The sequence below is a fragment of the Plodia interpunctella genome, chromosome 15, assembly GCF_027563975.2.
Source record: "Plodia interpunctella isolate USDA-ARS_2022_Savannah chromosome 15, ilPloInte3.2, whole genome shotgun sequence".
Lineage (NCBI taxonomy): Eukaryota > Metazoa > Arthropoda > Insecta > Lepidoptera > Pyralidae > Plodia > Plodia interpunctella.
In genome coordinates, this window is record NC_071308.1 from 8,828,929 (window position 1) to 8,845,483 (window position 16,555).

At 35.0% G+C, this 16,555-nt stretch overlaps 1 protein-coding gene and 1 long non-coding RNA gene across 2 annotated transcripts; both read right to left on the reverse strand.

The window, feature by feature from the left end:
• Positions 1-3,429: 3,429 nt before the first annotated feature.
• On the reverse strand, positions 3,430-6,611 carry LOC128676106 (clavesin-1-like). The gene is made up of 5 exons (XM_053756050.2): positions 6,418-6,611; positions 5,459-5,553; positions 4,880-5,021; positions 4,543-4,736; positions 3,430-4,168 (listed from the first exon to the last, which is right to left on the reverse strand). Exons 1-5 carry the CDS (start codon positions 6,557-6,559, stop codon positions 3,815-3,817), a joined length of 927 nt encoding a protein of 308 aa, XP_053612025.1. The 5' UTR covers positions 6,560-6,611; the 3' UTR covers positions 3,430-3,814.
• Positions 6,612-7,113: 502 nt separating this feature from the next.
• LOC128676107 (uncharacterized) lies at positions 7,114-16,285 on the reverse strand. Its single transcript, XR_008405363.2, has 3 exons — positions 16,102-16,285; positions 7,995-8,138; positions 7,114-7,130 (listed from the first exon to the last, which is right to left on the reverse strand). It is a non-coding gene; the product is annotated as an uncharacterized LOC128676107 (long non-coding RNA).
• Positions 16,286-16,555: the final 270 nt, after the last annotated feature.

Below are 16,555 nucleotides of genomic sequence, written 5' to 3' on the forward strand. Positions count from 1 at the left end.
TGAGTTTGTTCAGTGTAAGCCCATTCAAATCCACTATCACCGATACACCCACGACCTGGACTTTTGGACTGCATCGCAGATATATCTAACATTGCTAAGGCTGCTTGCAGTTGACCTAAACTTGAAACTGAAGTAACCCAACGTTCTGAAAAAAAAAATTATGTTGCACCTTTTACGCAACTATAAGTATTTATATGATTAAATACTTAGGGAGAAACACTCGAAATCAGTTTTTAATTGCGGCAAATAAAAACACTCATAATAACTACGCAATGTTTAAGACGATAGTTTGGAGTCGGCATATCGTTCGCTAGCAAAACGGTGCAGAGAAACTACGACGCTTGACTGTGTTATTGTCTGTGCGCTTGACACATGTGTGATATTTTGCCTGTCATTTATGAACAGGCGGTATTCGAGCATTCTGTTCTACATTATAGTTCAAAGAAACTATTCAAATAGTAAAAAATCACTGATATTTTGTTAAAATTATAACAATTACAATTTCAAATATTATTAACAATGATCATAGTGAAACCGGAAGTCGTCAAAATTGTAATCAGCATACAAACATCCTGTCGTAGTTACATTTATACTAACATTAATTTATTTTTGTTAAAATTAGTAAGCTTAATTAGGTTTTTGAAACTTTCGCGCTCGAAACACGTAACTACTCTAACTACCATTTTTATTTAATGTTTGTTAATATAATTTATGTAGTTATATGCGTGTATTCGTCGTTAAAATCCCATAGGTACGTTACTTACTAGCTGGCAAAGTCTCGTAGTAAACTTGGTGTAGGTAGGTACGTCCACCACTCTGTCTAAGTTTAATACATCATAGTATTTGTACAATTTGTTCTCGTAACGCACCATTTGAAATTCAGATTGACGAAATTGAAAGCTGATTCCGAAAGGCCTAGTTAGAATATACGAAAGGTACAAGTAAAGTAATCCTATCTTATCCTAATATTATTATAAATGCGAAAGTAAGTTTGTTACCTCGTCTTAATCTTTCTACTCAACCAATCTTCTTTAAATTTTGCATACATGTAGTTTGAAATATGAAGAAGAACGTAGGGTAGGTTTTCATTCTGGAAAAATAGATGTAGCCAATATTGGAATAGATATATAGATAGCCAATGTCGCGAGGCAAATAATATCCTGGGCGGAACTGCGAGCTCAGCTAGTTAATTATAAATCAAATTTCCATATTGTGTCCGATTAATAGTGATCAGGCACTTGGATATGGAGCACATTATATATATCGTAGCATAAGCTGTTGAGAAAATTTGCCTAAGTATAAAAGCAACCCACACATATTTCCCTATTCTGGGTAGCGTTCGGGGCTGTGACACCGCGAAGCCGCAAAAGGCGTTAAAATTTTGAAAATTTGAGTGTAATTTCCCGAGCGTCCTGCTTGACGGAAATTCTCCTTTGGAAAGTTATTGTTGCCTATCAGCTACAAAAACTGTCTTTAAGTCGCCGAGTACGATATCACAGATAGCTAATTAATAAAGTAGGTCAAGGTCCTCTTTATCAAGAGATAAAGTAATTTTTTTGGTCAAGTTCAGAAACAGTGAAACATCTTGTTACTAAAAAAATAATATGAGGTACCTATGTTGTATGAATACTAATAAGATTTAATTTGTATTCATTTATCTCCAATTGTCTATATTGTATTAATACTTGACAAATTGACAATTCAAAGTTAGTGTTTTTGTGTATTTTTTTTTATTGTTTTTGTCGAATCATTTACCTTGAACGATTGTAGTATGCAGCAGTGTTTATCGAATGTGATAGAATTCACTTTCTACTAAAAAAAATATTTTTTAGGAAGAGCAGGTGCGCGGTTCCCCAGACGTGTACATTTGACAGCACATTTACCTACTCAAATTCATTGCAAATTGATGCTATTACCGCTACATAGATGTCGTGACTGGGCTTGACGAGGAGAAGCAACGGGCGAGGACGCGACGGCGCACTGAGTGCATGCGCGATGCACACCAACACACTGGCCAAAGATACAATGGTGAGTACTCACACACCTGCGTTGCTGGGAACATCCCTTTATGTTTATGACTGCCTGGTAGATTTAGCAAAAGACACGTGACTCTGTTGGTGCCTCCCTTAGCGATCGGGGCGCGCGATATAAATTTTGCGGATAGGGTCATTGAACCCCGGCATACTGAATACGTGGAACGAAAAGTTAAAAAAAAATTGAATGTTTTGCATAAATTACTCTTATTAAATAAGGAATATACTTGTTAATACTATTATATTTATTTTAACTTTATACCTTTTTGCCAACTCCCCGAATTCAGGGTCCTTTGTAAAAGTGACTTCGGCTTCAAACCACAGCTCCAAGAAAGGTTTCACAGACATCGCTCACTGTTCACTCTTTGATAATAAATTATTTTTATCTAGTCACTAACGATTTCTGTCGCCTTAAAATGGCAAAATCAAAAAAGTGATACAATCAGCTGATTTCTTCAATCCGCAAGAAATACAAAAAGTTTGCACGATTTGTATTTTTTTAAATATATACTACCAAGCACACAAACAAATAAACAAAAGCATTTTTTAATCCAATTAACACTATGTAAGTGTAAAACAAAGTTAATCATATTTAGACAAATTCACAGTGTTCAAATATAGCCTTGTAAACACTAAACTGAGCTCCTACGAGCATTTCAATTGACGCGGCCGCGCTGTCTTTACTATTTTTCAAATTTCATTACGTATGTTTTATTTGTGGATATAAATTATATGCTTGATTATGAATTGATTGTGTACCTAAGTTCGTAAATGGTTCACATGAGTGATTATTGAAACTTTCATAAGACTTTTAAAAATCATGAAACTGGAAAAACAACACAATTTTTTTATATATTATTTATTTTATAAACATTTTCTAATTTCTAATCTAAACAAAAAAATCTTTAAATAAAAATATTTAAAAAAATTGCGGCGAAATGAGAGACTCCTCCCTTTTTTAAGTTAGTTAAAAATTCACTACCTACTATAAAGTCAACAGTACATATTTGAAATTCACTATAATGTTGTGAGTATAAACTACATGACATGAAAAAAGTGTATTGTGAAAGATCAAGTAAAAGCTTTTGTTATGAAACTGTCCTCATAAACAAAACAAAATTAAGTTGCGCCTGTCAACTTTGTCGTTAACTTTTACAAACCTAAAATGCATACTCTGCGTTGTTCTTGTATTGATTAAAGTTAAAGTCAAAGTTGACAGACGCAATGCCGCCCACCCTAAGTGCAGCATTGCTGTCGTTATGAACCTACTAAGGTAACTGCGGTGCATTGGAATCGTTCCCTAAAAGTTGATGGTAGGCCTTCAGATCTTGTATTCTTGTAAGTAATTCTCTTTTTCATAAAATAATGGGTTGTTATATAAATAATACAAATCAGGCCAAGTTCCAGGTTTTTTTTGTCGATCAATTCACATAAATTCAAACTATACATAAAGAAATACCAGTAATAAACCTCAGGCATGGATTGGCATTTTTATATAGAAACAAACAGCTTCACAGAGACTTGGCAATATGGTTTTTACAGGACGTTTTTGGTGGGATTTCGCGTCGGAATTTTTTTGCAGGAAGCAGTTTTTAACTTGATTAGTTTAGCAGAGCTTTGGAGGCCCATCCATTTCTCGACATTGTTATTCTACTAACTCCTGTTGACATGAACATCACTAGTAATCTTACAAGTGATTCTTCCTTTAATATCGTTTTTAAAGCTCTTCAAATGATAATCTAATAGTCAACTAGTTCATAGCGTCTTTCTCTACATTTATATCATGCTAACATTTCTTCAAGCCATATTCTACTATCACATTTACTATCATCACTTTCAAAACTATACCCCAAGTCTCTCATCTCTCGTTCTAGGAACTCATTTCTATTCATGTACTTCTGAATTCCTGGTAGCCAGTCTTCGAAAGTCACAACATGTCGGCAACATCCCCCATACTCTGGTGGTAAAGTCTCCGGGTCTATGTGTTGGTGAAGGGAGCTCATATCACTGCCATGGAAATGGATCCTTTTGAGGGCTCCTATGGGGATAAACTGCTTGGCCAGGTAGAAGACACTGGTGAGCAGCCAGTTGTAGTTGACCAAGTGGACGCCGTGGATTTGTATGGGGAAGTTCACCTGTAAAGTAATGAAGGGTGGTTTTACTTTTGACGTGGAAAATGTCCCTATCGTAATAACGATCTATTGATCAATCTGTTTTAAAAAATCATTGTCCAATTTCGATGCCTACAAAATTCAGACGAGCAGTGGTGGAAGGGGTTCAAAGACTGCTAATTTCGATTGTCTGACAAACAATAACTATTTTTGGAATCAATATACAGGGTGACTTTTTAATCATTGACTTCCTTTTGTCTACATGCTCAGTCCATGATACTGGTGAATCATGGGAAAGGGCTATAAATTGGAGTTTCCTCTCATAAGATTCACATCAATATATAGATATATCGTTTATCACCGGAATCTCTAGTTAATAACTCGAAAAATGAACTCACCCCCATCAAACTGATAGTCTGGTGCGCGATGTTGGCCGTGAACTGCCTCAGCTGCCGCAGGTGCAAGCCCTCGAGGTCTACTACGATGGAGGCGCCCATGACCTGGATCTTGGGTTGCTGCGATGCTATCTCGGTCATAGCCAGGGCTGCCCGCATCACATCCTCGGCGGTCACGGCGTTCACGTCCCAACGACCTGGAAGACACATGATAAATAGATGGGTTTATGTTTTACAACGGAAGAAAAGTAATGTTTAATTAAATGTGCTCGAGTTTTGAATTGCACAGCAAGAACGCAAGAGTCGATTCGTCAAGAACAATATTTGGGTACCTACGTACCGAACCTCATGAGGATGGTCCGACCACTCTTGGGGCTCTCGGGCAACACACCAGCGTATACGTACTGCACCTTCACCAGGTCGAACAGGTCGCAGTCGTAGAGGGCCGCGTGACGGTGCTGGAAGTCTTGATACCGCAACATCTGGAACAGTTCATTAATTCGCTTTAATCTAATATTATAAACAATGTGCACCCAGCGGTGTTTTCCACGTTATTATTTTTAAAATATACCAAGGTTTTAATACACAGTAAGAGATATTGTCTATCAGACATATTCCGAAATCTGCTTCTCATAGCATTTAATCAAAACGAAATTATGTGGAAAGCGTACTTCAATATCAAATTTCATGAAAACTGGCCCGTACTGGCCGTATGAGTGCGAAGAAATAAAAAAAGTACAAACTTTCACCTTTATAATATTCGAATCTGGGACTTTTCGGTTCACAGGTGGTCACAACCACTGGACTAAGTACTAAGCGGTGGCGCTTCATATGGATTTTATAATGTTAATTAACTTTACCAAATTAAACGACTAATAGGTATTAGTAGTTACGAAATAATAATTAACGTAAATCTCACCAGTTTATGAGTTAGCGCAGGTATGAATCGGCGACAGCGCAAGAATTTCAGAAGGTAGGCATCGTCCAGGCGGCGCGGGTGGCATTCGCCGCGCTCTGAAAAATTGTTCTTATTGTACTAACTAGCTACACGGCCCGGCTTTGTACCGGGAGTATATTGTCTAAATAACAATGAAAACTGCATCAAAATCCGTTGCCTGGTTTAAAAGAAGACAACTTAAACAGACAGAGGCCGTGACTTTGTTTTATACTATGTAAATAGTGATTACCAAGCAGGCGAACAAACAAGCATTCTGCTGACTACATCGCATCTGGGCCAGATGATGGGAAATGCCGATTTTCTGGTCTATGGCCTTATGCCCTGTAATTACACTACCTCTGTCACCCTACCAACCGGAACACCACAAATTGTTTTGATATGCACATAAAAGTTAAAGACCTGAATTCAAACATAAGTTACTTTCTTCAAATTTTTACCCCCTTTGGATTTTTATTTATTAGATTAGAAATGGAGGTGAAAGTTTGTTTGTTTGAAACGACTTTATTGCATATATTTACACACAAAATACAAAACGGTGCAGAAATTAAAGAGTAACTTAAAGGTATCGGTGAACTTATCCCATGAAGGGATCTCTTTCAGTCAGTCGTAAGGCAATAAAGAAATACATACATAAAACCGAAGGTAGCGCAAAGGTCTGGGCAAATAGTAACAACAAAAATATATAATATATGTACAAATAACAAGATAATGTTTATAAGTGGAAAGGGTTTCGAAAGTTCAACAGACCAGAAGGAATGGAAAGATAGAAAGCACTCCATGACTCATCTACTTTACCATTTGGTCTATTTGTAAAATTTGGTCTTGAAAATCACGTTCGTATAACATACGCAATCGATACATTTAGCCGCGGATGAAGCTGCGGGAAACAGCTCACACGGTAATTCGGTAAAAATATTTACCAATGATCATAGAACGTAGTTCCTGAATGACCTTCTGTCTTGTCTCTGGATGCTCGTTACAGTTCCTGCGAGCCACCTCCTCGAAGTCAGGGTCCTCGAAGCGGCTCACGTCGGCTTCGATCGCCACCTCCAAGAAAGCCATTCCTGAACATCAAACAATGTTTATTGGTAACAGTGTAAATAGGTGGTACATGTGTTCTATGGCAGTAAGGCAATCATTGGAATGATCATCATCATCAACAGCCATTTTAATTTCCCTGCTAACTTTTTAACTGGCCTTCCTTATGGAAGGACAAGGATCAAAGGTAACGGGAAAGTATTATTTAGACAGTTTCTGATAATTGGAATAGCAGAGCGTTGTTTGGTGTCTAAAATACCACGATGATTGTCTTTGTAATAATAAAAAATCGTATAATTTTTTTTGACACCAGATTCAATTGCAATTTAAGGTTCATTAGTACCTATTGATGATTTTCTTTTAACAATATAAAAACGATTTCTAGATTTGCATTTAATTCTAATATGTTAGCTTATATTATTATCAAAAAAATCCTAATATACAAATTTTCAAATGTCAAATTCAAGCAACTTGTATCAGATACTTCGATGTTCGAACTTCAAACGTTCAGTCAATTCGTCTATTGTTTCTGCGTGAAGGACACAAGGTGAAGTGGCAAGGATATAAATTTATATTTAGTGGCATTCGCCGCGCTCTGAAAAATTGTTCTTATTGTACTAACTAGCTACACGGCCCGGCTTTGTACCGGGAGTATATTGTCTAAATAACAATGAAAACTGCATCAAAATCCGTTGCCTGGTTTAAAAGAAGACAACTTAAACAGACAGAGGCCGTGACTTTGTTTTATACTATGTAAATAGTGATTACCAAGCAGGCGAACAAACAAGCATTCTGCTGACTACATCGCATCTGGGCCAGATGATGGGAAATGCCGATTTTCTGGTCTATGGCCTTATGCCCTGTAATTACACTACCTCTGTCACCCTACCAACCGGAACACCACAAATTGTTTTGATATGCACATAAAAGTTAAAGACCTGAATTCAAACATAAGTTACTTTCTTCAAATTTTTACCCCCTTTGGATTTTTATTTATTAGATTAGAAATGGAGGTGAAAGTTTGTTTGTTTGAAACGACTTTATTGCATATATTTACACACAAAATACAAAACGGTGCAGAAATTAAAGAGTAACTTAAAGGTATCGGTGAACTTATCCCATGAAGGGATCTCTTTCAGTCAGTCGTAAGGCAATAAAGAAATACATACATAAAACCGAAGGTAGCGCAAAGGTCTGGGCAAATAGTAACAACAAAAATATATAATATATGTACAAATAACAAGATAATGTTTATAAGTGGAAAGGGTTTCGAAAGTTCAACAGACCAGAAGGAATGGAAAGATAGAAAGCACTCCATGACTCATCTACTTTACCATTTGGTCTATTTGTAAAATTTGGTCTTGAAAATCACGTTCGTATAACATACGCAATCGATACATTTAGCCGCGGATGAAGCTGCGGGAAACAGCTCACACGGTAATTCGGTAAAAATATTTACCAATGATCATAGAACGTAGTTCCTGAATGACCTTCTGTCTTGTCTCTGGATGCTCGTTACAGTTCCTGCGAGCCACCTCCTCGAAGTCAGGGTCCTCGAAGCGGCTCACGTCGGCTTCGATCGCCACCTCCAAGAAAGCCATTCCTGAACATCAAACAATGTTTATTGGTAACAGTGTAAATAGGTGGTACATGTGTTCTATGGCAGTAAGGCAATCATTGGAATGATCATCATCATCAACAGCCATTTTAATTTCCCTGCTAACTTTTTAACTGGCCTTCCTTATGGAAGGACAAGGATCAAAGGTAACGGGAAAGTATTATTTAGACAGTTTCTGATAATTGGAATAGCAGAGCGTTGTTTGGTGTCTAAAATACCACGATGATTGTCTTTGTAATAATAAAAAATCGTATAATTTTTTTTGACACCAGATTCAATTGCAATTTAAGGTTCATTAGTACCTATTGATGATTTTCTTTTAACAATATAAAAACGATTTCTAGATTTGCATTTAATTCTAATATGTTAGCTTATATTATTATCAAAAAAATCCTAATATACAAATTTTCAAATGTCAAATTCAAGCAACTTGTATCAGATACTTCGATGTTCGAACTTCAAACGTTCAGTCAATTCGTCTATTGTTTCTGCGTGAAGGACACAAGGTGAAGTGGCAAGGATATAAATTTATATTTATAGGTTGTTACGACTAAATATAGACTAAGTTCTTCCGAGAATCGCGATTCTATAGTATAGTCTTCTTCATTATAGTACTTACCCAACACCCAACCATGTTCACTGAATATTTTTTCGAATTGATTTTATTTCTTTCGCCACCACAGCGGTCCGAAATATTAGAAGTTTTTCGCTTTTAAAATTATCGTATAATAGAAGTAAATACTTACAAATTCATTAAAAATATTTAATAATTAAATAAAGGAAAATTATTATTCTTCGAATGTTAACACCACTAGTGTACTGAACAGTGGACATAGTGTTATTATCTCGTTATATTACCTAAACACATATTTTTATTATACACACAAGAATATATTATTTTAGGCAGAATTGTGTCTGTCTGTTTGTTCAGTATTTCCCCAAGCAAGCAAGAATGCATGAATCTTCGTAATTTTTTGAGTGAGACACATACAATTTTAGATATCCGAAATAAAAAAATATATGTTGTGCTCCTTAACTTTCTTAACCTTACATTGAAAATCTCATTAAAATCAGATAAACCTTCCAAAGATTACCCTGAACAGACAAAAATTCTAAAAATATGTGTTTAGAAAATGGAAACGGATTAATATTATTATGCCAATAAAATTATGCAATTATTTTAGAAATTACAAATAGACAGTGCTTCAATGTTATTCATTTGCATGGAGTTTGGATGTATTGGATTTAAAGTTATATTTTCCATTTGAATCATGGAAAATTCGAAAACAAAATTATACTACTTAATTTGCACATGTCTTGTGATGATCAATAAACTTACTGTGTCTCCTTCAATCAAGTCATTTATCATAATAAATAGTTAATCATCATATATTTATCGTCAAAAATCTTCGAATGAATCAAAGATTTTATTTTAAGTCATGTTGTTACTTATTAGACATTATGAGAAAGATACATATGCGTTTCAAAATCAAAATCAAAATCAAATCATTTATTCAGAAATTAGGCCTTCACAGGCACTTTTTCACGTCATATTCTGAATTAAACGATGTTTACCAAAGCCACAAACTACTAGCATTTCGGAACGACCACTGCTGAGAAGAAATGCCGAAAGAAACTCATTCAAACTGTGTTGGTCCCTATTAAACCAGAAGGGCTTACCATTTTTTTAATATAAATTTATGTATAATTTTTTATCAGTAATATAACAATGTAAGTACACAATAAAGTACATGGTCAAAAGGTATATTGAAACATATTATGATTGTGATCAAGTGCTGATGAAAAGAAAATATATATACCACGACTAGGAAACGTTTTACAAATGAGATCATTTAAATCTTTCTTATCCAGCTATCACAGCTTTCTGACACTGGTAATTTAATTCATGTCGCCTAAACTTATCTGACTGTTGTAGTCGCGAACATGCTTAGGTACGTCTCTCTCTCTCTCTAATCCGAGCATATTCCCGGTTTCTTCCTTAGCCGTTGAGTGTCGGAACCCCGGGGTCCTCTTTCCTACTTTTTCGTCGGCAATCCTAGTTTTCAGACATCAAGCCAGCATCTCCGGCTTCCCTCTTCTGCCAGGTACGTATTTATTGGTACGATTAGTATACAAAGTAAAATGTGCAATGATTGAGCGCATCATTAACCAATAAAAACAAGGCCATGAGCTGCATGCATCTGTAAAAGATGCATTTTAATATGTAATGAATTATGTCCACTAAAGCACAACTAGATTACGGTAATGTCTTATAAAGTAACAAATAAATGGGGAAAGAAATATATAAATGATTGATGCTATGTTTGATTATGTGTCTATAGCAGCTTTCAAGATTGAAGTGAAAGGTGACCTCACAAAAAATGTTTTTAATAATAGTAGAGTCAACAGAACAGGTGAACTCATCTTTTATCAGTCAATCTGTTCGCAATTAACTTTTCATGCGGTTTCACAAATAGTTAGGTTTAAGTATATAATTTATTATGTTTTTACACAAGCGAAGCCGAGACTAGCCGCTAGTTAAAAACAAATCATTTGAAATATCCATAAAGGATATCTACATTCGTTTACATGCCTGTAAGGGTAATCTGTTGAAACTATTGTATGTGCCATCCATGTACTACACAGTTACTGCAATAAAGATGTTTCAGTTCGAGTTTTTTGATTTTGCATAATTCTACTTCAATATATACAAAACTCTTCCGTTACTGAGTGACTGACTGACTGACAGACAACGTACAGCCGAAACTACTGGGCGTAGAAAGCTGAAATTAGGTGTGTAGGTTCCTAGGACAGTGTAGGGGAGCACTAGGAAACGGATTATTACTCACATACGAAGTTGTGGGCAAAAGTTAGTAATATTAGAAATGTGAGAATATAATTGTGTATGTTTGTCTCTCTCACGCAAAATCTACTGGACCGATTGTTATGAAATTTGGTACACGGGTAGAAAATAATCTGAAATAACACATAGAGTACTTTTGATCCCGAAATTCCCACGTGAGCGAAGCCCCGGGGCTCAGCTAACTATATATATTATGTGCAGCCACAGGCCATTTAGTAGGGCTGTATGGTCTGTGGTGTGTAGCACTGCGCTGTGCACGGTACACGCATACTGACATTATGACCTCATACTCATACCCCGTTATTCATAAAAAAAGATAAAGCATCCTATTAATATTATAAATACGAAAGTTTGTAAGGATGTGTGTATGTATGTTTATTACTCTTTCAAGCAAAATCTACTGGACGAATTGTTATATGAAATTTGGTACATGGGTAGAATATAACCTGGAATAACACAGAGCTTTTATCCCGAAATTCTTAATATTCTTAATAACTTATATTATTAAATTTCGGGATATTACGTGTTATTCTTAATAACACTTTTATCCCGAAATTCTTAAGGGAGCGAAGCCCCGGGGTTATGCTGAAGTATGTGTTGTCACTATCGCGCTTTACAAATTTTCGCATTAACAAAACGAGATGAAACATAACTTAGCTTAAAACACGCTTTATGTTTTTAATGAATAACACGGCTTGTTTTTTATGCACAGATAAATGTTGTGTAAAAGCATGGCTAGTTCGAACTAAAGACCCCTAATTTGAGTAAATTATTAACCCGCGTTCTGGCTCTTAGTTTTTGTCCGTCAAGACAAATTTCTAGGCCTGTGGTTATGACTATAATTTACTCTAAGTACATCAGTTATGTGTCATTCGTTACGGGGCATAGTCTCATAAATAGATACGTACAAAGTACTGTCAACTTTGAAATAAGTAGTTGCTATTGTGAAATGTATGTTGACGATTTGATTGTTTCATGTGTTGTGCATTGATTAAGAGATCATTAATACATAGTTATTTGTGATGAAACGGTTAAAAAATGTTTCTGTAAATCTTTATATAATATAAGTTTCCCTGTCGCGTCGATAAACTCAAAATCTTTTATTTTTATACAGATTTATGTATACTATGTTATGGCTTTACCCGAGCGAGAACCGCGCTTGAACTGATTTAATATGTTTAAAAAAAATTGAAATTTAATAATAAAAAAAATAGTGTTGTGTAAATAAATAAAATTAAAAAAAAAATGTTACAGACATATTTTTTTCAGTTTTTTTTTTTATTTTTTTTCATGGTAGTCTCTGGACGGATTTAGATGATTGTGTTGATTGATTGATTGATTGATTGATGATTTTGTTATATAAATACCTATATATACCTTCAGTCTGGGCGACATAGGATGTAATTCATTTTGGAATCTGAAACACCTGATGTTACATCATAACAAAACAACTACGTTAATATTATTACGAGATATATCATGTTCTTTTTTTTGCGTTTCTTTGATCTCTGTGGTTTTAATTTATACTGGCACCAAGAATTAGACAGAAACAAAAAACAATGTTATAAAAATGAACGCTCAATTATCTTACTCCATGATTGTAAATTACAATGATGGAATATGATAACGAGCGATGAATTACAATTCGTAATTAAATAATAACGTTCGAGCGGAATGTATGCCAGAGTCGGTGGAACACATTAATCAAATTCGTCCCGTAGTATGTGCGTGCAATCTCGAAAATTTCGTCATTTTTCATTATTTGTTGCAACTTAAATTTTGTTAAGCCTATCCATTTAACATTCATGTTTAGAAATATATTTCTTATTTAATTAATTACATAGGGTTCTGCCTCACAAAGCTAAAATGGTTGTAAGACACGTTCGTTGTAATATTATTAATTATACTATTATTTAATTGTAATGAAATATGTAAATGTTAAAGAGAATGGATGGATGTTTGTCACTCTTTAACGAAAATTTTATTAGACGCATTTGGATAAAATTTGATATACGTGTTGCTACACGTATATCAAATTTTATCAAAATGCGTCTAAAATAAGCTGCTGCTTATTATAAATTATGACCCGTTATGATATTCACACTTGAACGCAACCTTACCGGTAACTCGCAGATATAACTATAACTACTACTATAAGTATTTTTATTTTTTTATTTTTAGGGTTAGGTATTATAAGTAAGATATAGGTATGTCTATCTATACCTATAATAAAACTGTAAGTGGGCTATGTCTGTACATAGGAGATATTAAAGAACCAAAAATTATAGGGGTGTGGGACTAATAGAAGCCAAAACATAATTTTTTATTTCGTCTGTCTGTATGATTGTCGCATCACGCAAAAACTACTAGATGGAATTGAATGCACTTTTGACAGTTGCACAGCGTATGCGGTCTAACCTAAAATCTGGTGTAGGTTTCATCACAATACGTTGCTTAAATCCCAAATATTAACAATAATTAGTTATGAACGGACGTACAAAATAAACGCGGGCGAAACCGCGGGCAAAAGCTAGTTTAAAATATAAAAGACAAACAATAACAGTAACTTGATGTTTTAATAACGGTATTGTTGAAATGTTGACCTTTCCCGAACGCTTCTTCTAATCGACCCATAGAATTTAAAATCGTGAGCCTAATAGAAGTGCCATGCACATACTGCTGTCTTTTATTTTATGAAGCCTTTGCTCACTACGTTTCCACCAAAGTTTTGTGGCGTCACCCCTAGCATCGAAGCCCTGACGTCAACCCCCTTTGATTTCCCTAATGTTATTAATCAGCTGTCAAGGCGTTTTATTCTTTAGTCGCCTCGCGTTCCCGAGTACAGCACGGTCGATTATCCATGCATCTGCAATAATCTGCATACTGCACCGTCGTCGTCGCTTCAATGTGGCTTAAATGAATTCACATTCTGTGAATACACTACTAACGGACCACATATTATTGTTTCTTATTCTTATTTTATTAGATTTGGATGATAAGATCTATAATTTTGCACTTTCTTTGAGAGCACTAGATTTTTTTTTTGTTAAAAGATTTCGATCACGACTCTCCGGCTTTGTGAATGAAAGCTAGACAAATAAGCTGCCAGTAAATTTTATTTTGAGATATTTAAGAAAAGAACTTGAGATACACACCTGTCTAGGCTGGGCTAGACATAAAAATCTTATGTTTTTAATCGTCATACCAGAATTTCTTGTTCGTATAGTTTACCGTTGCAGAAATCCTCTTGTCATCCTTACACAATTATAAAACAAAGTCGCGGCAGACCGCGTCTGTCTTGTCTGTTCGCGATAAACAAAAAAAAACTATGTAGGTACTGCACAGATTTTCGTGCGGTTTTGACCAATAGTTATTGTGATCCCTGAGGAAGATGTATAATGGGATTATAGTATACCCGAGCGAAGTCGGGATGGGCGGTATATTATGGGATTATATTATAATTTATTATATTTTGATATCATTTTATTCTAATTGTCAAGAATTTGGCGACAGAAATATTGGCCTAAACTGAGAGTCTAATGAATGTTTCAACAGTACATTACACAGAACCTAGTCTCCTTCTACTTAATACTTTCACCTCTTCAAAAAATTATTATTTGACGACCTCGGTGGCGCAGTGGCAAGGTTCTTGCCACTGAACCGAGAGGTCCCGGGTTCGATCCCCGGTCGGGTCATGATGGAAAATGATCTTTTTCTGATTGGCCCGGGTCCTGGATGTTTATCTATATATGTATTTGTTATAAAATATAGTATCGTTGAGTTAGCATCCCATAACACAAGTCTCGAACTTACTTTGGGGCTAGCTCAATCTGTGTGATTTGTCCTAATATAAAAATTAAAAAAAATAAAAAAAATATGAATGTTCAAAATTATTGTATTATACCTAGTTATTCTGAGTTATATCCCAAAAAAATTAACATTTTTAAGTGAAACATCCCACAATCGAAAATCATTTCGTGAATAATTTCCCTTTTTTTGTTGCTTTTGAGCAGATTCACAATAGAAATAGTTCGATCTATAATATTATCGTGATTTTTCGTGAATGCAGATACTTATCTATTGTGCGAACTTAAAAAAATATGGAGAAAAATTAAATTAACTGCAACTGCGTGAGAATCGAGCCCCAGATTGTCAGAATTGAATTGCTTACAGCAATTTATTCATTTATACCTAAAAAAGTTAGTATGTATATACTTTGTAGATTAAATGACTTGTGCAATAAAGGATAATTATATTGCACTCAACATTAGGATTTCAACTCTGACCAACTAAACTGAACAACGGCGACGAGAAAATTTCCTTCGAATTATTTCGATGGCTTGATGAGACGTGTCGAGAAAAAAACAAAGAGGATTTTTATTATTTTACAAGTATGGCCATTCCGTTTCAGCACAGGCCTGGCAGAGAGAGCCAAACAATACTGATTTGAAGAAGGATATGCATGTCAATGGTCTGACTACTAATGATGTCGAGACCGCGTGTGGTTTGGAGAAAAAAAGTAGGAAGGCGGACCCTGGCGGAAGCAATCGAGAAAATAATATGAGAGAGAGATAGAGAGAGAGAGAGACAGAATTAAGCGTCAAAATTCCCGAAAAAGACAACTCAAGAAGTCAATTATTACTGTTTATACAGGTAATGCCGCCAACCAGCGCTGCAGATGCAAGGCCGGTCTTGTTTCAACATTGTAATGCAAGCGAAGTATAGACAAAGATCATTGCTCTCATTTCATTGCACTCAATAAATAATCATTGACACTCATTGCCAATTTCATGCATGTTATACTTAAAAATCTAGGCTATGCTTTGTTTTAGAGGCCCACTCAATTAAGAACAATAGTGTATAATCGGTTAAATAGGTACATAGGGTATTTACTACAAAACTTATATTTTATAAGTCTATAGAATAAAGTATAAACTTTCTATAAAGTATCCTAAATTTAAAAAAGCCGATTTACTCGGTTACCAGAATAATCTAAACTCACCGCTTGCCGCCTAACATAACATTCATTATAACGATTTATCGAGTAATATAGCACTGGCAGAAAACTTAAAAAAAAAAACTCACCATAAATAAAATAAAAAAACCACTAACACATTTTCATTTTAAAATTGGAACGACGTCACTACCGGTCAGACATCCAATGCAAGTGAGCGTTCATTGCACTATGTATCGAGAGAGTAAGAGGCCCTATACCTTAGTGTTAGTTAACTTACGTCTTGCAATCTCGAAGGTCTGTAGGTTTAAAACCTAATATGGTGAATGCAACTAATGAACTGACATAAAATGCAAACTGCAGTAAATATTAATGAACCGACTGGGATGAAATCTGGTATTTCTCAAGAAGCAATTAACGTTATTACCTAACCGAAATATATGAAAAGTAAAATTTAAAGATTTTATAAATTCTTAATTTACATAATAGTTATATTAATCCTCACAATTTAATTTACCTACTTTATCTAAAGTCATTCTAGTTGGATTAATATACCTTGTCTTTGAAACGCCTGATTGTAAAACC